Source organism: Megalops cyprinoides, chromosome 5 (assembly GCF_013368585.1).
Source record: "Megalops cyprinoides isolate fMegCyp1 chromosome 5, fMegCyp1.pri, whole genome shotgun sequence".
Classification (NCBI taxonomy): domain Eukaryota; kingdom Metazoa; phylum Chordata; class Actinopteri; order Elopiformes; family Megalopidae; genus Megalops; species Megalops cyprinoides.
In genome coordinates, this window is record NC_050587.1 from 25,751,628 (window position 1) to 25,773,778 (window position 22,151).

Below are 22,151 nucleotides of genomic sequence, written 5' to 3' on the forward strand. Positions count from 1 at the left end.
ATAACGACTACAACTTCATTAAACTTTAACCCCATTCTGCATAAAATGACTGACTGCTGCTACTGCCTGTGATCAAAGGTGATTTGGGAACAGCAGAAAAATGAATGGGTGGGTGGCGGGTAAAGCTAACAGACCACAGCTGTGGGAGGTGAAACGGGAAGTCTATGGCAGAGTTACCCTAAACAATATGTCATATCCATACAGGATGGACAGGAAGTAGCACCCATTGGACCACAGCATCCAGATAACCTTGGAGTGGCAATCCAGAATTAATGAAACACAGGAGTAATAGTAGAAGTCTATATTTTTCACAGTAAGCAAGCTATGAATGAAGCTCTCTCAAAGGGGGATTTTGTTAACACTGCTTACACCACCTGGGGTTGTGTAGTTGCGAAAGTGTCATTGAATAATCATTCTCCATCCTGCTCTTAGCCATTAACAAGATACACATTCAGCAGTGTGGTAGAGAAAACTTACCTCTAGATTAGATGATCAGTCTGGTAACGCTTCATCTCCTCTTAGAAACCTTAGAAAAAGACTTTTGTTGGAGCTAAGCATTTTCTTTCCCACTTGTTTATCCTTTTTGGAAGGAAGGTTTCTCTGCCCAGTAAGAAGGACACCTGCGAACCAGAACCAGTTTTGAGCAGTTCTGTAGAACCAAAACAGGAAGATAAGAAAGAAGTCACATTGTGTATTTGTGTGCGTCATAAATCACATGGTAAATCATGTATGCTCCTGAAGGAAAACTCTATATAAGAAAATGTATCTAACAATATAGATACATCATAAAGATAATAAAGAGTTGACTGCATCACCTGTTTACCATGCACGTGTTGACGCTCCCCATGGGGGTACAAGGATCAGGCTTTACTCCTTTGAATTAGAACAACTGTTCTGCCTGAATTATTTCTTCAACACCCATTGTTAACCCCACAGTGCACCACAGCCCAGTAAACACCAGCTATAGGATAGGTGCATCTCTACTAATATCATCTGAGCAACCCATAGGCACCTCTCAAGTCACTAGAGGTTGCTAATGAGCAGTAAAACAAGGGGACCCCGGTCAATTTAACCCACTCTTTCCAGGCAAAAGCCTGCCTTGACTCTCTGTCATTGTCAATTAATGACACAGCCCAGCTACACTTACAAAATCCTGGGCTGTACTGCTAAGCCTGTGCCCAGAAAGAGCCATTCAGGAGCCTTGGTCAAGGCAGCTTTAAAGATGAATTTAGACACTTCTCTCCAATGATTAAATGCTACAGTAGCAATACGGACAGCTTGTAGGATATTTAAATTTGCCTATTCATAAAATAGCTTTGCAAGAACCCTAAGGTGATTGTTTGAACTACTTTGAAGGATAAAATAAGCCATAGTACATTTAGAGGCACCTTTACCCACTGGAGCACATGTAACAATGCAAGTTTGCACCAGTGACGATTCACTTTCAAATGGTGAATCATTTTTGAACAGTGGTTTTGTCTTTCTTCAAGATGCTGTCCAAAACCTACTGGAGACACACCTTGATTTTGCCCAGATTCCACAATACTCTGTTGCCCTGTGCACAGAGTGTCTTCAGTTAATGAGAGGTTGTGCACATTGTCAGATGCAAGGACAAACGCCCAGAGACCTTTGTACTCCACCAAGCACAACGTCTTTATAACAGGAATTGGTGACGACAAAGATGTTGAAGAACATTAACACGGGCCATAATGTTTCAGACGTCACTCAGTGCCACAGCGGAAGAGCAATATTGTCTTTCAACAGACGGAAAGGTCATGTGAGACTGTGGAAGACTGACACTGACATGACACACCCTCCAGCACTGTCATTTACATTTACCTAAATGTAGACAGACTAGAATAGAATAGATTAGAATAGAATAGAATATATCTTTATTGTACACCAGGGTGTAAATTTGTCAATTTGTTAGATGCAGGAACAGGAAACTGTCAAGCATGTAAAAAAAAAGACATGCACACCCTCTTTTCTGGTAAATCCTAATCCTAATTTGACATTCAATGTTACTGACACGCTACTACTGATATTTTTACTGTAGTTTTTTTCTTTAAAATATTTTGTTAAGCACTTTGGACTGCAAAATGTTGTATGAAAGGTGTTGTTTAAAGCAAGTTGTATTATTATTGTTGTTGTTGTTGTTGTTATCTGACAGTGAAGCCAGGCAAAGTTCTGAATCAATATTCTCAATATTCTCAAAAACGAATTGAGGCATTAAACTGAACCTGGTCATTATGGCACTTACAGCAAAGAGTTAGGAGGGGTCCCTGGTGTTCTGACTAAATTTTCTATCTGTTTGTTTCAATCTGGCCATCAAATAAGCCCCAGTCTAATTGGCTAAAAATTCCTTCCTTCTGCAATTTATCTGATGTGTGGTGAGCATCTTGGTGCAAAATGACTGTTACGCATCATGTAGGTGAGGGTCACCTGTTTGTGGCCATTGAGGTGACTCCATAAGCAGTCCAAACTAGTGTGCAAACTCATATCTGTTTTGTTCTTTTACTGAATTTCTGGGGGCTTTATGTTCCACCATTAGGAAAAATGGAAGTGTACTGGGAGTATTGTTTTTCTGAATTTCAGAATTTTTTTTCAGCCAAGACCAACCATTTTACATTTAAACAGCAATTTTACCACTTACCATCAGATTATAGGGTTTGCATGAATAGATAACAGTATATAATCTCATACTCGCAAAGCATTTGAATTACATTTTTAAATACTATCAATGAGGCGAATTTAAGCACAACTATGTAATGTCCAGTTCCAGCATTTCAACATTGTTTATTTCATAATACACCTAAAACACTGAAGTACTCAATTACATCGAAACTACAAGGACAGATACAAGCTTATGTTACATCTTAATCGAAACTCCTATGTGTCAACAGTTTGTGAGAGGGCTTTTTTCATATTTACTGTCACCTTTTACATAATTGTAAACAGAGGTTTCAGACTTCACCAGAGCCCTGCTCTTAGGCCTGATCACACAATAGACACAATAAGAGTGAAGGAATGTTCTATAGCTACCTGAGAGAAATGGATTTCTGCATAAAGGATGATATCATAAAAGAAGTGTTTGCTCCATTAAAGATGTTGTGTTTGTATTTTACATTATCCCTCCATCTAGAACAACCCCAGAGTGCTGGATTAGGTGTCCATGCTTAGAGTATGGCTTCTAGCTCACTATAAACTCCATTCTGAGACCTTCCAGAATTTTCTGACCTAATCTTCTAGGCCATTTCAATCAATCAGGGCTGCTGTTAGTTTATATAACTGCTGTATAATTACCTTAAGGTGCAAACGTGTCTTTTTGTTACCTTAGAGAAGTGGTGATTAGATCAGATATATTTTGCACCACTCCTATGGCCACTTCCATGGCACCATTTTAATTCTTCTTCCACATATTCAATACTTTATCTGTTTGGCTGAGCATATGGGAATGATTTATTACTAATACGAAAGTCTGGTGCTGTCCCAGAATTGTTTCTAAGCAAAGGCAACCCAGCAGGCTCAAACACACAGAATGAATCAGAGCCACTATGCAGGTGTACATTCTAGTAGAAGTGACTAAATAGACATATCAATGAAACTGTGATTTAAACATCAGATATGTCTTCCTACAGTGATTTTTTAAGAAGTTGACTCACCAAAGTTGCATCCTTTATTTTTCTGAACACGTACTAGTCAGCTGCCATAACAGCATATCAGACAAGAGCACGCTATACTTTATTGCATAGTAAGCAACTTGATCCATTTCCACTGACTTTATTTCTTCTAATGTGTGTGATATATGTGCATAACGTCATAGCAGTCCCAAAGACATGCAGTTATCAGAAGCTGAGTGTACAGGCATGCCTTTAAACAACAGTATCACTATTTTCTCATAGCAAAGAAGCAATAGATAAAAACTTTACATACGCAAGGAAAATGCAAAATTTCAAACACGAGATATTGCTGAGAATAAGGAATACCGCAATGACGTATGGGCTTAGCTAAATGTGTATGCTTATTATTTGACTTCAATTTATCACGAGTCAACAAGAACGCATGAAAGTACACCAGAGAACATTCTTCGTTGCAAATAATTGCAAGCCTCCAAAAGAACATGGGCGTTTTGTGTACATGTCTGATTGACGTCGGGAGCTTTAATCAACGATGGCTCCAAGGAGGCGGGTGAGACCGACTCCGCTGGCAAACGGAATTGCTTTCTTCTCTCCATTTCTGAGATGTGGACAATTACAAATGGACAAGCTCATTTTCATGCCATTGGAAACAATCGGTATAAGTTATTTCCTAATAAATTCACATTTGAGTACAAACTCCCTCTCATCTCCTCCTTGGCACTATCTCCTCCTTGTCTATTCATTGTAATTACTTCATTGCAATTTTTCATTTTATCAAAAAATAAAAAAATCCAAATTATTTCCGCCTACAAAATAAATAACGAAATTGGTAAATATAAACTAGCGCCACATCATACTCATGTGGAAAAAAAGCTGTCGCTGTGAGTTCAGGAGATGGGCTGACTTCTTCATAACGAATCAGACGGTTTGAAGCACAACAAACAGATAAACAAAGGGAAAGTAAAACGCAACGCTGAGAGTAAACAGCCTCGTAATTAGTTTACACCGGGCATACCCCGTGATCAGATAATCTGATTTCTGGACCTCAAGCCAACAGTGAGGGATTCTTGTATTAGGGCGCACGTGGCTTTCGGGGACTCTGATTGGACAGAGACTGTTCGAGCCTTGCCTGCTGCGCTCCTGAGAAGAGGTAGTTACAGAATCGCAGACTGGGAGGCGATCGCCACTCTGCTCTCTTGCGCAACGGTCGAGAAAGGGGAGGAAACACTCTGCGTAACGGAGAGCATGCCATCCTGTCCCGAGTGCAATAGAAACTAACCAAACTGATAACGGTTCAGGGTTTGATCTCTTTTTACCAGTAACCCACGCAAAAAAATGCAGTCGTATTCCTAAATTTTCATTAATTCCATTCCATTCTTGGTTATTCTGGGTGAAGAGTACTGCCTCTTTAAAATTACTTTAAAATTAAAATTACTTTCTAACTAAATACATATTTTACCAGTAAATCATGGGCTCCAGACTGAGCCGACAGAATAGTCTCGACAACGAAACGCAGTTGTCCAAAACGAGACTCCAGCGTCGTGACAGTTATGGAGAAGGTATGAGTGGGCGCTGCGGTGGAGATTTTGTGTTTACGTCCATGATACTGAAGTCCGACAAGCTGCCGGGGATGCTTCGGAAGAGCCGCCCGAGCCCGTACGTGCGGAGAGTGGCGTGGGTCCGAGAGATACAGAAACTGATCCGCGAACACAAGGTGGAGGAGGCGATCGACGTGCTCAAATTACTCAGGAAGGTAAGGAGCCAGCAAACTCCATAAAACACGTGTCTCACAAAGCTCCAGAAATTCACCGCCTTCCAAAGAGCAGTGGGGGTGTTTGGAAGATAGGTGCAAATTACGGAAACAACATGGTAAGAAACACAACTGCAGCCATCGTCAGAACTGAGTTTATGTAGCTTTGTGCGATCACGTTTTTTTAAAAAAAGTCCGGTAAAGTGGATATACCAAGTGAACTTTTGCAGCTTAATCCAGTCTGAGCGGGTGATACGAGTTCCTACCAAATTCATGCAGGTGCCTCGAATCAGAATCTAAATCAGAATCCATTCTAAACACAGCACTTGGTCCAGAGACCAGGTTGTCACAGGTTTTGTTGTGCTGTCGAACCAACACTTGAATCAAACATTTTATGAGAATCTGTCTAAAGTCATCATTTTAATAGGTGAAGAAAAACAAAAAGACAAAAAATATTGGTTCATCTGTTTTTCCTTTTTATGATTTTCACCAAGCTTGACATTCACCAAGTTAAATAACCTCATCACCTGTGCCCAGTCACTTCTCTGACTATTGAGGTGAGGTGTCATGTACGTGTATAAACGATGTCTTTATGTAACTAATGCTGAACATTAATCAGCCAATGCCCCAAAATATGTACAGTATACTTTATTTCTCCAAAGTCATGTATAGATATAGATATATAATACATTAAATGTACTTAAATGCAATCTACAGAGTTGTGTTCACCTGCAGGCGATAACTCATCTGGAGATTTGAGTAGGCTGCATCAGCCCGTGAGTGTGAGTGCAAGTGAGATGCTTCAGTCAGACAACAGATGAACTTTTTATTTTAGAATTATTGCTTGCTGTAGGAATCTATGTTTACTGGTATTGCTGTCTGCTTTATATTTCACAGTTTTGTCCCTAAAGCAGTGAGGATATAAAAGTGTCTTGTTGTGTACAGGAAACGCTGGCCAGGCTTGTTCCAGTCTGTTGCATGGGAGTAGCAGTCTCTCTGTGCTCATCGTAGTGCTGGTGGAGATGGGGAACCAATCTGTTTTGCTTTCCTACAGGGCATTAACAGGTTCCCTGAAATTGGGTGCAGAGGGGGAATGGGAAGGGGTGGTATGTGACCCCCCTCTTTATCTGCCAAAGATCTCCTCCAGGACACCTTGCATTAAGAGTGGGAACCTCAGCGCAGACCTTGGTATCTGTAACCTGAGCAGAGGGGCGAGAGGACAGAGCTCAGTGTTTGATTCTGTGCTGAGAGCAGAGAGTTCTGTGCTGGGATCTAAGCGGAGTGAATGGAGGAGAGAGCTCTGTGGTTTTAGTGCCATGCCCCAACACAGCTCCGTGCCCAGGTGAAGGCTCAGGTGCTGATGGACACAGCAAACTCAACCACTATAGGCACTCTGTCAGGATCTGATGTTTCAGTCAGCTACATGGCAGCAGACAAAGACTTCTAAACAGGCTGAAACAAGGTACTTAAAACTATGTACTGAGTACTTATATGGTATACAGTGTAAAACTAGCCACAGGTCTGCTAATTCAGTTCTGTTCAAGTTAACTTGTTTTACTGGAATGAAAAATTTTGCGTTTTGTATTGCTAAAGGATATCTTACCCTTCTAATGTTTGAAACATTGCAAAATTCTAATGCACTGTAAGAGATACTGTGGCAGCTTACATTGTAAGGGATAAGATGCTTCCACTTCTAACATGCTAACATGCTATAAGAAACATTGTGGCAAAGGTACTGTAAGAAATTCTGAGGCTGGTAGATTACTTAGAGAAATCAATTTCTCCAGGCTTCCATAACCAGTATGCTAATGAAATGTTGAAACTCTGTAAATTCAGCTGTGTATATGTATATTTTAGTTTTGGCTTTTATTACAGAGAGCCCTTTCAGTTTTCATGAAAAAAAAGCTAATATGCACATGCAGAATTGCAGTGTGGAGAGACCAGAGATTTGCAGGCTCAAATCCCTTGGGATGTTTCACTTGTGTCTTTCTGAAACTTACTCAGTTGGCATCACTTAAAATTTTCAGCTCTATTAATGGATGGTTATCCACAAGCCGCATCGATGAATAGCACGCGCTAAGCACATGAACAGTAATCATACAAAAAGAAACAATTTACAAGTCTTCTCATCTCTTTGGATTTTGAAAGAACTGAACATACTGTCAGCAGTGAGGGAATCCCAGAATGCATGCGTACCGAATCAGACTGCACTTCTGCAGAGAGTGATGTTAATCATATATTTTTTTCATCTGGGGGTGTGACTCCCTCCCCCACATAGTGCCAGGGGAGGAGGGCTGTTTGTTTGAAGACGTACTGTATGTCAGCGCGGCCCCTCAGGCGTGGGCGTCAGCGTCGGGTTCTTTGATCCGAAGCCCTTTTGAAGTGTCTGTGCACGATGCGTCTCCCTTGTTCGCCCAGGCTGACGCCTCCCCTGCTGGGTCACCTGGAGTCCCAGGGTTTCAATCGCCATGTCACTGTGAGTCACAGCAGACAGATGTCACGACTAACCCTCCGAACAACTGCTTCGGAGTCTTTCTTTCTTCTCCTTCTGATTACTTTTCTCTCTGGGAATCACATTCCCTTGCCATCATGGTCCTGTCTGCTGAAGGAACCAGACAGCAGAACAAGAGCTGTGGGTTTGTGGTAGGTAGGGTTAGGGCTCTAAACTCATTAGGATTTTCAACTTTTTATTGCTGCCTTTGGGGACTAAATCTATGATGGCAGGGTAGGGGGTTCTGCAGTCTTGACATTGGGGTTAAGGCTAACTTAACTCCAAAGGTTAACATGCTGAACTTTTGATGGCCAGATATGGCTCTAAAGTCAGAGCGTGGGAAGTGTTGTTTTATGTGTTCTGTGTGTGTTCTGTGACATTTTTCTTAAACTGTGCATGAATAGTTGACAAAACATGCAGGCAGACAGTGGATTACAGTTTTTAGGGGTTTTTTTGAATGAATAATGAGGACAAGAAGGATTCATTTTTACAAGTCAGCTATCTGCTGCTGTCAGTATGAGTGTTCAACATGAATTTATTTGGACACTTTAGCTCACAGATCTTAATAACACTCTTCATGATGTATCACACTTATGCTCAATCCTGCTCCTGTGGGTCCCCTGCTCTGCACATTTTCCATCTTTCCCTGCTCTACCTACCTGACTGAACTCATCAGTGGCACTTTTGATTAGCTGAGCAAACCAGAGTTAATCAAGAGCATGCACACTAATTTCAGTCAGCAAGGATAGATAGAAGAAATGCAGGACAGCGGGCCTCCAGGAGTAGGATTGAGAAACACTGTTTAATGTATCAGAACAACTGAACTGAAACATTTTTAAAAACATTGCCTTGCTGTTTTTTTTATTTGAATTTTATTTGTCTTTTTGTTCAGGAAAAATTTTAGAAGTTTAGTAGCCTACTTAAGAGCACTATAACAGTATCACATCTGAGACTGAAAGCTGTAACATTCTGGTTAAAAGTTCAGGTCGTGAAAGCTGCTAGTAATGTGGGTCAGAGGTGGAATGCAGGGGTTGTCATGTGAATGCATACGTGTGGATGTCATTTCAGTTGGTCTCTTTTCAACTTCTCCTCATGTCTGGCCATGCCTTCAGTTTACCCAGAATCCTTTGAGTTTCCGCACGGACTCCTTTGATGTAGACTGAAATGAAGCTGTTGGTCCTGGTATTGGTTTCTTCTGAAGTGTCTCTTGGCCTTCTTCAGGCTTATTAAATTATTACATCCTGAAAGACTGCAAGTGATGTGTGAGTCATTCCATCCTGTGGATAAGCACATATGAAAATTAACACCTTATAAAATTACATACAAGGTAAACAGACAAGATCTGTGTACTTAACAATTTCCCTTGAATAAAACAGCAAAAACATTATTTATTGTCTCATGAAACAGTTATGAGTTTGCAGCTGTATGCATGAACATAGCTAGGTAATAAGGGAACAAATAAAGAAAATAAATTACGAATACAGGATTCATACAGAACACATGCACTGCATATCCCTTAAAGTTTTGGTTGTTTCTGAATGCAAGGTCACTGTTGACATGGCTTCCAACCTGTTCTTATTTTCAGTAGACTTGACATAAGTTTGGTTTTGGCTGAGCGGATGGCCTTTCTTTCCCTCCTGCAGGATTTGGGCCTAGAAGGCACATCTCTGAATGACATCCTCTATAAGAACACATCCTTCCTGAACCTGGTGGATCCTATTTCCCATGAACTCCTGCTCAATCTGGCCCGTGACCTCCAGTGTCCCAAGAAGGTGAGCCCTTCACAGTAGGATCGCCACTGACATTCTGTTTTACTGACACCAAAACAGGGGGTCTGTGACTGAGAGCTCTGCTCATGTCAGCTGCGGGCCTGGAATGGACCAGTGACAATGGAAGCACGCATTGGCAGATGAACACATTGACAGTGATAAGAATTAAACCACGACACGTGACCTACTCTTTGTTTCCACACGCTTTCTGTTGCCAGTTGGATATCAGCTGACATCAGAGGAAAAAAGCAAACACAAACACATGTTTCGGGATCTGCTTCAGGAGCTGATGGACCAAGATGTTTCAGATGGTTGTCTCTGTGTTTTAGATGCTGTCAGCAGATGATCGTGGGGGTCACATGTCCAAGGTCTGGCTGTGTTTTAGCTGTGCACCTGTTTGTTTGGGGTGGGTGGTGGGGGGTGCTGCCTTGTACCCACTCATGATTCCATCTGCTGTAGATGACAGATCGGTTATTTTTAACTGGTGATCAAGGCGCTGAAAGTAGGTCAGCATGTGGCCATCTAAACCAACAGTGCTGTTAGACCATGTGAAACCCAACTAAACACTTCGATCCCACTCTGCCACCAATACTGCATGATGTGGGAGACAGCTTGACCCAGATTTTCTGGCTAAGTGTTCACTCACACACAGGTATTAGCCATGAAATAAACTCTTGAATGCTGAAATTACAGTGATTGCCAGAAACAGCCAATTGATCATTGCCTTCAGTAAGAGAAGCACCAGCAATTTTTGTACGCAATACCTTCTGAATGTATTTTTGAACGTGTCATCCATATAATATGGCTAGATATTGATTTCGTCAAAGGAGTTAAAGAATCTTGTTTTGATGCATGGGTACGCAAAGAAAATTAAATGTATAGAGATTCACAGCTGAAGACAAGGAATCACTAACGGGGGTCACTCTCCCCACCCCTTTGGAAAAAGGGGCTCTTCTTAGTCAAAGGGAAAGAGGGAGAGTAGCTTTGATTTTTTATGATTGCTCACTGGCTTCATGAAGCATAGAGAGTGTGATGTGAACCTATTATTTTGTCATGAGTGGCACAAAGATGCAGTGCAGATTCACTAATACTAATATGATGAAGATTGCTCACCATGGTCTCTGGGCCTGCTATATCAGCTGACTATAAACTATAAGCTATCTGACTGACTATAAACATCAGTGAATCAGCACTATGTCTGCGTAGCACTTATCCAAAGAACAAGTCCTTTACGTCACATGAACACTCTGTCCCTGTTTGTAATCCTTTAAGCAGTTAGCTAGTTAACAAAATTGAGAAAATGTCAGAAATGAACACCACTCTGTGTCACATTAGTAGAAGGTGCTCTGCTGTTAAAAGCAGTTGCATAAATCATCCAACCAGAAAAGGTATAGGGTGCCAAGCCTAGGGGAAGCTGCTTCTGTTGTTGGACATAGAGTCACTGCAGTTTTCATATCAGTTCTGCTCAGTATTTTGTGTTTGTGTTGTCCAGATTTACTCAATCCATTTAAAAACTAATAGAAAGTGAGGAAAGGAAAGAGAAGAGAGAGACAGAGATGAAAGGAGAGAGGGAGAGAGACAAAGAGCGAGATAGAGACAGAGAAAGGGTAAAAGGGAGAGATTTAAAGTCAAAGTGGCATTTTGTACATTGCAAGATTTCTTACAGTTCAAGACATTTTAAGTTTTGTTCGGAATATTGATGCTGACAGAAAAATGTGCACTATAGCATGACCCTTGTATAATGTTTAACTGATATTTTGGAATGGATTGGATTAATGAATATAAATGCCATATTTTATTTTAAAAAATATTTGGATGATATTTGGATAAATATTTGGATAAAGCTTTCAAATGGAGTCTGGCACGGTTTTAGAGATAGCATCTATGATCTTCAGATCAAAGTCCTTTCTAATCTTCAGATGACTCTGGAAACTGACAGAACAAAACACTTCTGCTATATTCTTGGAATTCTGTTGATATGTATAGGATCATAAAAATGGCTTTCTGAAATATTTTATGAATAAAAGCACAAAGTTAAAAATCAGACTTTTGAAAATCCCCTCATATTTCAACATTCAGTTTATTCTCATAAATATATTGAGTCAGAAGTTACTTGTATTCTTTTTTTCAAACGTCTATATCACATTCTGGGGCCAAGAAAATGCATAAATACAGTTGCATTGATTTGTTTTGCTGAAACCAAGCTAGTTGCCCTATTTGCCCTAGTGCTGTTTATAAGGTGGAATAAGGTAGTCCTTGTTTGCAAGTTTGTTTTGTGTGCTGGACTAATCTCTCTCAGTAAACTTGCTGCCAGCACCTTCTCAGGACAGAGATTAGTAACGTGTGCACTCCTAATCTAATGAATTAGCAGCATGTGTCAATGGCATTTAATGTAGATATAAGACAGCAATGGCTATCATAAGGATGCTGCTAGAAACTGTCAAAGAGACTCAGAGAAACTCTAACCTCTGCTTCCATGTCTCAGAGGTTCCTAACAAGAGGTTCTGTTTCTGTCTGTACTGCTGTGCTAGCTGTGGATGTTCTGTCTTTGATTACGCCCTATTGGAAATTTTCATACTTAGCTAGCAAATAAGAACATTTTGTAGCTTCAAAAATGAAAGAGACGAAACATTTGTTAACCACACCCAGTTGCTTGGTAAATAGAACATTCAACGTCACTGTCTGTCAGACTGTTTTACTGTAACATTCTAATAGTGGCAGTTAGTGAAGAAACTGTGAGTTCATGTTTCTTCACTAACATGCTCATACATGTTTGAGCAAGGGAAAAAGATTAATAAAGAATCCATTTATTTATCATAAAAGGATTAACGTTAAACCACCCACACGCTGTTTTATTTATTTGTGTTAAACGTGCTGGGTCATAATACACAGATTTGTGTTGCAGGACACGGATCCCCTCAAGTCTTCTGACAAAATCTGCAGACAGTTGATCTACCATCTGACCCCACACTCCAAGTTGCTGCGACAGGGGGTGAAAAAGGGTGGGCCTAAGAAGAAGTCCCAGGCCTGGTGAGTCCCTCTGTCTACATGTGACTCCAGGCAGATCCTCATTAAGCTAAACTTTGCACAATTCTAACCTGTTCTAGACCTGGATCTGTCTTGTGCCTAAAGCTCAGTTCCTGATAATAGTTTCTGCTGAGCCAACAGATCTAAGCCGTCTGCAATAGTGAAATTAATATGGTAAAAGGTAATATTTCTCTAATGGATCATTGATCAGCACCATGTCAACAACCTATCATTATACTCTTTGTGTATGCTGTTATAATATAAGTGTATTGGCCTTTATGAAAATACACTTTGCGTACACTACGGTAGGTGCCGTGTATTCCTATATGTGTAAGTGTTGCTCCTGTGATATCTGTCAAATAGGCCTATATTTTGCCACAGTGGCAGAATTTATTCTGGATATTAGTGTCTACCACAGATACAAATAGTATATAATAACCTCTACAGCTATATGCAAGAAGACTGATCCAGGATCAGTGATGAGGGATTGAATCTACCTGGATCTTCACTGGCCCTAGTATCTTGTTCTGGATGGTTTATGATGGACCAGAATGCTGGGTGAAAGCTAAGTTGTTGTCATTGGCTGTTAATCATGAAGCCTGGATTAACCCTAGAACCGTCTTATGTCAGTTTTTCCAAAACAAAGGCACCTGCTGACGTGTGTCAGGGCGTGGCAGGGATTAGTGACCCCTGATCTGTAGGAAAGGGCATTCAGGGATATCAGACTGTGACTATTTAAAGAAGGAAGGCTGATTAGTTATCGTCTTACTTAAGGATATTTCAAGGCCATTTAGCATCGTATTGAATTGAACAGGGATACACTTTCCACTGCAAGTAATGCAGAAACTCTTCATCCATCTAGCTAGTGAAACACAGATGTGTCTGTTTACTTCCAGTGAGGCTTCAAGTAAAGGCCTCAAGCCTTTTATTTGCAGAAGTCCATTATGGTGCAAACCACCTTATGATCCATGTTATATTCAAGCATATGTTTCTGTTGATTATGGAGAGAAAAAATGTTACTGGTAAACTTGAAGAGTGTAGCTGAGTAAGGTGATGGTGGTGGGTGGGGGACATATGGGAGGGGGTGGGTGTTGGGCAGATAGTGTTATAAGCCTATGAAATCCATTTCCTTCACTAATGACCCAAGCAGGTGTTTTCTGGAGGAAAACAATTTTTAATAATGAGCTTTTTTGTGTCTTTTTTGTGCTCTCCCTCAGCAATTAACCCAGTTCTGTCTTTTTGTTTTGAACAACAGCAGTTTAACTGCAGGTGCTTATCGTGGCACAAACACTGCCGCGCTTGTGCTCCGGAGACTATGTGCAGATGAAAGCCCCGTGACGGGACTAACAGCCATTAGTGCTGGCCATTAACACAGCAGTGTGACTGCAGGTGTCGCACGCCTGAACCTCCGTATCGTATAAACGGCGGTGAGGCACAGAGGGAATGTAGATAATGCATGCAGTGGAAATGACAGGTGTGTATTCAACTGCACGCCATCTAGCAGTGCAAAGAGTTGTTTACCGTAATTTTAATTAATGAGCAATTACCAAAAATATGTCCCGCCATCTCAGTGCTGATGGAGGACAGACAGACAGGAATGATGGGAGTAGCACTGATCTGAGAAATGTGTTCAATGAACTTTGAGTATGTAAATGACAGTGTTGACTAAAAATTAGGCAGCAGCTGTAACAATGCCCAGCTAACAGTGCCAGTATCAAGGGGAGTCAATGGAAAGCAAAATTAATGTGTTAAGAGCCATGGGGAGGGTCTGAAATTAATTGTGAGCGGATGGTAGATGAAAAATTTTACCAGGCAGTCAGATTGTTTCCATCACACAACATACTTTATTGTGAGTCAAGCTTTACACAGCTGTATGGTATATGTCATATATTCTTAGAAATATAGCTCGCTAAAATATGCGATGTGATAGACCAAAAACTAGCCAGTTAGTTGTTAAATGAAGCGGAATCTTCTGGCAGGAGATGAATTTGCATTGCGCTGTCGTATGTGGGCTAGCTCGTAATCGGACAACCGGAGATTGTACAGAGATGACCTACATGAGGTTTTTGCAGTAAACTTGCAGTAGAAACACAATAAGAACCAGAATGAGTGGGCGATGACAGTACAGCATACATTTCTGCTGTTGCTGGTGCTGGTGCTGGTGCAGTGTTGGCTGAGATCGCACACAGTTCATTAATGCTGTGCTGTTGTTGGCACAGTATTCTGTGCTGCAGGGTGCATTATTGCTGGGCTGTTGCTACAGCAGTGTACACAAGTTTAGTATCCTGAGACTGATGGTTGGGTACTGATATTCAGATCTGAAATCTCTCAGTCTCTTACGGGACCAAGACAGAGTCTCACTGCCTGGTGGGGAATCCTCTGGCTGTTCAACACACCGCCTTTGGGCTTAGTGTTGGTGCCTGGCTCATTTTATACCACTGTTATTCTGGTCCCTGCCCTCCTTTAATCCATCGCTCCATGAATCAGACTAATACAGAGATAAATGAAACAATACGCTTGAGCAGCTGTAGACCTGAAAATAGACATCACTGACTTGGAACAGCCTTTCTAACCGCTGTAACAGTTTCTACCCAACTGACTTTGGCTATGCTGAATAATACCTTTGGTATGAAACTGAGTCAGTGTGCTCTCAGCTATGCACAGATGGACCTGAGATAAGTGGAAATAGAGCTTGACCTGAAGACTGTTGGCTCTTGGGTGGTTTGTACTGTTTTAATAAAAACCAGATCTACTGAAATACTCACTTGAACCTTCAGTGATGTCTCATCTGTCCATTGGCTGAACTGAGCTGAACTGAACTAAGGAAGATCCTGTAGGATTTTGAGGTCAACGGTAGAGATGGGTTTGAGCAGGGATTCCCCTCTGTGGGTGGGGTGTTAGTATGGCTTTTGACCTGAGACACTAAACTCTACTCCAAGGGTTTCAGTGGTCATCAGTAGTCAGTAGTCAAAAAACAGTCCGAGTCAACACCAGAAGATCCACAAAAACGGGCGGAAATCCAAAATCACAAGGCAAGGTCAAATCCAAAAATATACGCAGAAAGTCAAATTAACCAGGCAGAGAATTATTCCAAAATGGCAGGCAAGAAGAGTAATCCAAGAGGCAAAACAGAAGTCAAAAACAAGAGCATACTGATATAAACAGGCAGGAATGAAACAGGCTAATACACTGAGAGAAACTGGCAGAGAGCAACGGAGAGGTATATATACACAGGCTAATAATGAGTTAACAGGGGACAGGTGAGCAGGACGGGCTTCAGGTGATGGGCGTGGCAGAAGGGCAGATAGGCAGGACAGGAGGTGGGACGACGGAGCACATGGGCTGTAAACAAAAACAAAAGCACATGCATGCAAAAACAAAAAGACACACCCACACTGACAGACAGAAAGACACACAGAAACACAACACAAGCAAGACGTCAAGCTGAAGTACTGACAATACCCTTGTAAATGCTTGGTATATTTAACCAAACATGTCAATTTCATTTCCCCATTGATCCGCTCTGGACGCTTGCTGTTGGTGCTGGGCCCAGGACATACGGTCAGGTCGAAATATTTCTGTTATCTGTTTTCCCTAAAAACGCCCCCAGGCTTTCATTAAATAGGCCATCATCATTAGCTGTACAAGAGTCAAAGGGTTGGTGTATTTTCACTTTGCACTCAGACACGCTGCTAACTTTTAACTCATCTCGGCATCTCGACAGCTTGAAAAGGTCTGCAAGTGAGGAGGAGGAGGAAGAGGATCACTCTTTACCACTTTGACCTCTGTACAGCTTGTGATGAACAGTAACTTAAGCTCTTCTGTCTTATCTTCCAGTCTTCCTTCTCTAAGCCAGCACATCACTGTGAAAAGGCCCGCTGTGGTCGGAATTCCTGCTGTGGCTCCTTACGAAAATGACCCACTCTGAAGATTAGGCAGTCTGCGTCCCACTTTGCACTTCTCCAGTAAATCCAATCAGCCTTTGTGCTCTCAGCTCCAATGCATGTGCCTTATCCCTGATTAAAATCACACACTTATCCCCACAACACCGCCTGTATTCAAAGCACAAAACATGCGGCACAAACCCTCTGTGATTACAATCATACATCAACCCCCCCCCAGCACCTCCGAGTCCACATCCCCTACACTGCCAGCACACAAAGCACAAGGCATGCTGCACTGACCCTGACTCAGAAAGTCCCCATACCGCAAATTCACAGCGTTGGGATAAACATGAAACAGACAAGAGTCTCCTCTCGGTCTCTGCCTCTGAGTTTGGAGAGTAGTGCTTGCTGCAGGAGAGGAAGACAAGTGTGGCCCTGCTGTTGCTCCCTTGGGCAAGTCACTTAATCTGATCTTATACTTAACCTGAGTTGTAACTTATTATTTTAATAATAGTAAGTTAAAAAAAACTGTGTCATTCACCTAAGGACCAAGCAGTTAAGTATTGCCATGTCCGACAATGATCTTGAGCCCACATCAGCAGAACAAATTGGCTTTGTTTCTCTGGGGATAGGGGCGGGCAGTTTGGCCAGGGATTCCTCTCTCAGCGCCCTTTGACTCATACAAGTGTATACCTGAGGTGTTCATAAGGTGTTGTGGGGATGGAAGATGTGCCTGTCCTCCTTTTGGCATCTGCTTCGTGATGTACTCTGGGACTTGTGGGAGCCTGAAAGACAGCTACCATTGGTGGGTGTATCAGAGGATTGCATTTGCTACACCCTGCACTCCTGCAGAGTTTGCTGCAGTGAGAACATTCTAAAGTACTACTGGTGCTAACAAAAGTTGGAGGAAAAAAGGAGGGGGGAGCACCAAAGTGATAAGCCTGACCATAGTAATCAAAGTACTATCTTCCTCTAAACCCATGCATATTTTAATCAGAGGCTGTGTGGATTCTCCACTGTGATTTCTAACTGATTCCAACCATTCAACTCATACACAGCAGTAACCTCACAATTGACTACAGATAATATAAACTTCGTAGATCCTCCATACCAGTGCAAAATTTAGTGCTAAAAAGTTTTATCCACAACATTGGCAAGCTAACACTAGCTGGGCACAGAGCGCAAGGTTTACTGAACAGAAATATGAGAGTGTGAACATGATTAAAGAGACCTGAACCAGAAGAATGAGGTCACAGTCAAAGAGGCCTCAAGCAGGAGAAAGTGGTCATGTTCGCTGAGACCTGAGACTGATGAATGTGCTCAGGAGAGCTGATTGTGTCTCAGACACTTGAGTAACCTGAGATGGAGTCACAGTGCTGTGTAACAGAGGAGGTGAGAGCGTATGTGTGGCAGGGTGTGTGTGCTCTGGGGGCATGTGAATGGAGGGGACATGGAGGTATGTATGGGGGGGTAATGCCTGGCCTCCATTCTGGGCCTCTGCCAAAGCTTCTTCAGCCCCATTTGTCTGCGGTTCCTCGGCTGGTGGTGTTGAATTCTGTGGCACCCAGCAGGTCAGGGCTCTGTGTTGCAGCTGCAGAAATAGCCCTCAGGCTCAGACACTGATACTGAATCGGGCTCCGACTGATGGGACAGGATTGAACAGGACGGCCCTGTTTGGGCTGGGTGAACTTACCGTCGCTTGGCTGTGTGTCAGTGTGTGCAGTCAGAGAAGGTGGGAACTCATCCCTGCACTGACAGAGATGGGGTGGGGGGGGGGGGGGGGGGGGGATGTAAAGCCTGTGTTTTGGGGATATTACAGCCTTTGGATCATGGATCAGAATATTCTTGTACTCTCCCTTTTTTGTGGTACAAACCATGGAATTGCAGAGTGAAGGAAAAATGGACGGGGCTGCCATATACTGTGTTATCTCCCTGATCTGAATCAATGTCACTGTTTTACTGTGGAGGGCAAAATTTGATTGTTTTGACTCATGTGAGTCAGTGTTTGACAGTACATGTAAGTTGACCCCCACTTGCCTGTTTCTCTAGGCTGTCACTGTAAAAGAGGATTAAGTTCTCAGCTGACCTTACTGGGTAAAATAAAGTAATCAATAACTTGAGAGAGAGTCCACACCTTAATGCCCTGCAATCAGGCACACTTATACAGGCAAGCACACACATTCAACTCCACTAATTTGCTCTCATACTCCCACATACACAAAGAGGCATTAATTTGGGTGTGGTGTCAGGCAGTTCCCAGATAATTTGTGTGTCAGAAATACATTGCTTAGAGCTTGACATTTAGAATTGGTACTTGCTCCATCCTGCTTGTGTGAAGGCTGCCAGATCTCTTAAATCTGTGGGCAAAGGGAATCTGCCGGTAATGTAGAAGTCATCGGCACCCCCAGGCTACAGAGAGAGGTGATGGAAGGTGGTTTATTCAGCATCTGAATCACAGGCACAAAGAGAACAAGCCTCTCTGTCCGTCCAACTTCATCATCTGTTTAAAGGCTTTTCTCACAGGGAGCCTAGCCAAGAGGGAACCAATTTAGTCCTACTTACTGTACAGCTTTGCACAATCCAATCAGGGGTTCGGGGAAGTGCTGTGTTTCGTTATTGCATGACTCCCATAGCCACATTACTCAAATTTATTACTTATGACTGATTTTGTCTAGATTTCTCTGTGTAAACACATTACCACAGACTGAATTGGCTCACAGCAATTATTGTAACAGGGCTGGTAGTGGCTGACTAGTGATTACAATACACAGTCATTTTATACACATTGAGAGGTACTGGATAGTCCCATATCACTGTGCACTTCTATGCTCAGTGCATGCAGTTAGCATAGATATTGTTTTGATGAAACATGCATTAGGAATATGTGCAGTTGCTGACAATCATGTGCTATTGGCAAATAAATTTAAATATAATGAAATGGCCAAATTATGCCCTGCAGTCAGACTGGGTCTTCCAATGAAACGTATACAAATATGCAAAGGCTCATGTCTTATCACTGTGATGGTGCTGAGAGAGATCCATGGTACATAGAACCAGAAAAGGACAGCCCGTGTAAACATTAGGATTTAAAAATCTCCTCTTCATCAGAAAAAAGGAGTCTGGGAAACAATTACAAGTGCAGCGGCTCGTCAGCAGGTCTTCCTCTGAGCATCCTCAGTGCTCAGGAAGTATCTGTCTGGCTAGAATAAATAAATGGATGAAGCATCAGTAAACTCTGACGAAGCACATTGTGAATCTACTTCAGACAAGATCGGATGCGATGAGTAAGGAACTGTGACCAATGCTGCCCTCTATAGGCAAATCAGGAGCCTTGCACTGTGTGAGAAGGGATTACACATCAGTAGGGGGTTAGCTTGCCAGTTTAAGATTGTGTTGGAAAACCCACTCATTTGTCAGGCAGCAGACACTTCTGTATGACTTTATTGCGCTGTTGAACTGGGGCGGGGGATGTTTTGTCAGGGCAGGCAGAGGAAAAAAAAGTGGTAGATAGAAAAGATATGGATCTTAGACTGGGGGAAGAATACTGAGATTGAGAGGCAGTCAAAGAGAGCGAAAGCAAGGCAGGGAGAGAGAACAGTGAATTACGGTCCATTCTAGGAATCAATAGCCTCACAAATCCTGGCTCCAGTTAGCCGAAGGCACTTTCCTGGCCATTACTGTTTTGAAAGTGAGTGATAGAGTTGTGTCCCGGTTGAGTAGCTGGTAGCTGATAGCAAGAACTGTGAACCCCAGACATGACCAGGCAAACACAGCACCTGTTTTACAGAGGACGGACTCAGGACTCAGGACTCAGGTTTCCTCACTTAGCTTTTATTACTGTCTAAGATGAGAGTGACAGGATGAATTCCAAAGAAGGATTTTTCTACTCCAGGGTATGGAAGCTGCACCCAGCCCCAGAATCATGGGTTCAGTGCTGCTGACTCCAGCTGGGGTTTAGGTTAATCTAGCACATCTCTGTATGGTTTGATTGAATTGTGAACGGTGTAATGAACATATGGTGAAGCAGAGGGCTGACAGTAACCCTCTCAGTCTAGAAAAAGCTCACAGTGGCTCCTGTGGTATAATCAAGGTTGGCAGTGTCACTTTGTGGAATGTCGCTCTCAGTGCAAAGGATCATGGGTTGCAACTTCCTGATTACAGTGTCCTTCATGTCATGAGATGTTTTTAAACATATCTTCTTTGTTCAGTAGTGGGGGTTCCACGTCCCTGGGGTCCAGTGATACACCCTTATTTCCATGGGTTTGGCACCAAAATGTTAATGCTTTTAAACAGGGTAGAATACAAGAGTTTCCTGCTCATCAGTCAGTGTATGCTTCTGTGTCTCACAGAAATTGGGCTGTTTCCTGTGCAAAGACCTCTGTCAGCATTCATGCCCAGGGGAGCCTGACCTTTGACATGTCCATGACAGTTTCCTCACTGAGCATGCAGACAGCTTACATCTGGTTTGGGAGAGGCGCAGGCCTGCGTCACCAGCGTCCTACTGTCATCTCTCTCACACTCAGGCCTGTCACTAAAGCAGAACACTGCCCTTCTCCTATAGCAGTGGTCTATGTGGCAATCAAACCTGAAAACTTTCTGGCCACCAGTTCTTTAACCTCTATGACGCTACAGCCCTTGGGCTCTACAGCCTAGGGTGTGCACTGTTTTAATCGACCCCCCTAAGGGCAAGCATGCGGCGTTTTAATGGGCTCCACTGCAGCCTAGCCTACACAGTGTTTAATGGATCTCACTGCTGCCTAGTCTGCACTAATGGCCGCAAACTTGAAATCTGACATTCCTCCATTTCACTTTTTTACAGTATTAAAAGCATACTGCAGAAGAGGGTGTCTGCTGACATGCTGGACCTCTCTGGCATCCCGCTGTCCAGACGTGACATCCATCGCGTGGTGCTCTACCTCCAGAGCAGCGGCGAGTTGGTGGAAACAGTGGACCTGAGCTTCACCGGCCTCCAGGACGATCACCTGAGGCTGCTGCTGCCCTTCCTCGCAACCCTGCCCAAGCTCAGCACCCTGAGCCTCAACGGCAACTGCCTGACCCTGGCCGCGGTCAAGGATCTTACTGAGTTGGTTAAGAACCCCAGGAAGTTCCCGGACCTGGCCTGGGTGGACCTGGGCAACAACATGGACATTTTCACCCTGCCCCAGCCCCTGCTGGTCGCGCTGCGGCGCCGCCTCGGCCTCAAGAGCAGCCTGCCCACCATCTACGAGCAGAGCGAAGGACAGCCCGGTGGCTTCCGCATGGACAGCTCCACCGAGGATGGGAGCCTTCAGGAAGAAGAGGAAGAGGATGAAGAGGAGGGGGAAGAGGAGGACAGGCTGGAGCTGGAGTCGTGGGGGGTCCGAGACAAAACCACGCCTTGCAACATTGCAGGGCCGCTCTGTGAGAGGTGAACCCCTCCCTCTCTCACTCACGGCCCCTCCCGCTGCAAGTCCTACCAGCCTATCGGCACGTGTGAGCTCAACGGTGACCTATCCAAAAGCCTGTTCTCAGCATGGTGTCCACTTGCCTCGTCTGTTAATCAGAATAACGATAGAAACTTTTGAGAGGCGATGTAACTTCAGGAATAAGCAT

General features: G+C 43.0%; 1 protein-coding gene across 1 annotated transcript; it reads left to right on the top strand.

The window, feature by feature from the left end:
• The first annotated feature begins 4,842 nt into the window (after nt 1-4,842).
• Nucleotides 4,843-21,996, top strand: LOC118778395 (leucine-rich repeat-containing protein 75B-like). The gene is made up of 4 exons (XM_036529910.1): nt 4,843-5,391; nt 9,523-9,651; nt 12,554-12,678; nt 21,379-21,996. Exons 1-4 carry the CDS (start codon nt 5,107-5,109, stop codon nt 21,968-21,970), a joined length of 1,131 nt encoding a protein of 376 aa, XP_036385803.1. The 5' UTR covers nt 4,843-5,106; the 3' UTR covers nt 21,971-21,996.
• The last annotated feature ends 155 nt before the right edge of the window (nt 21,997-22,151 follow it).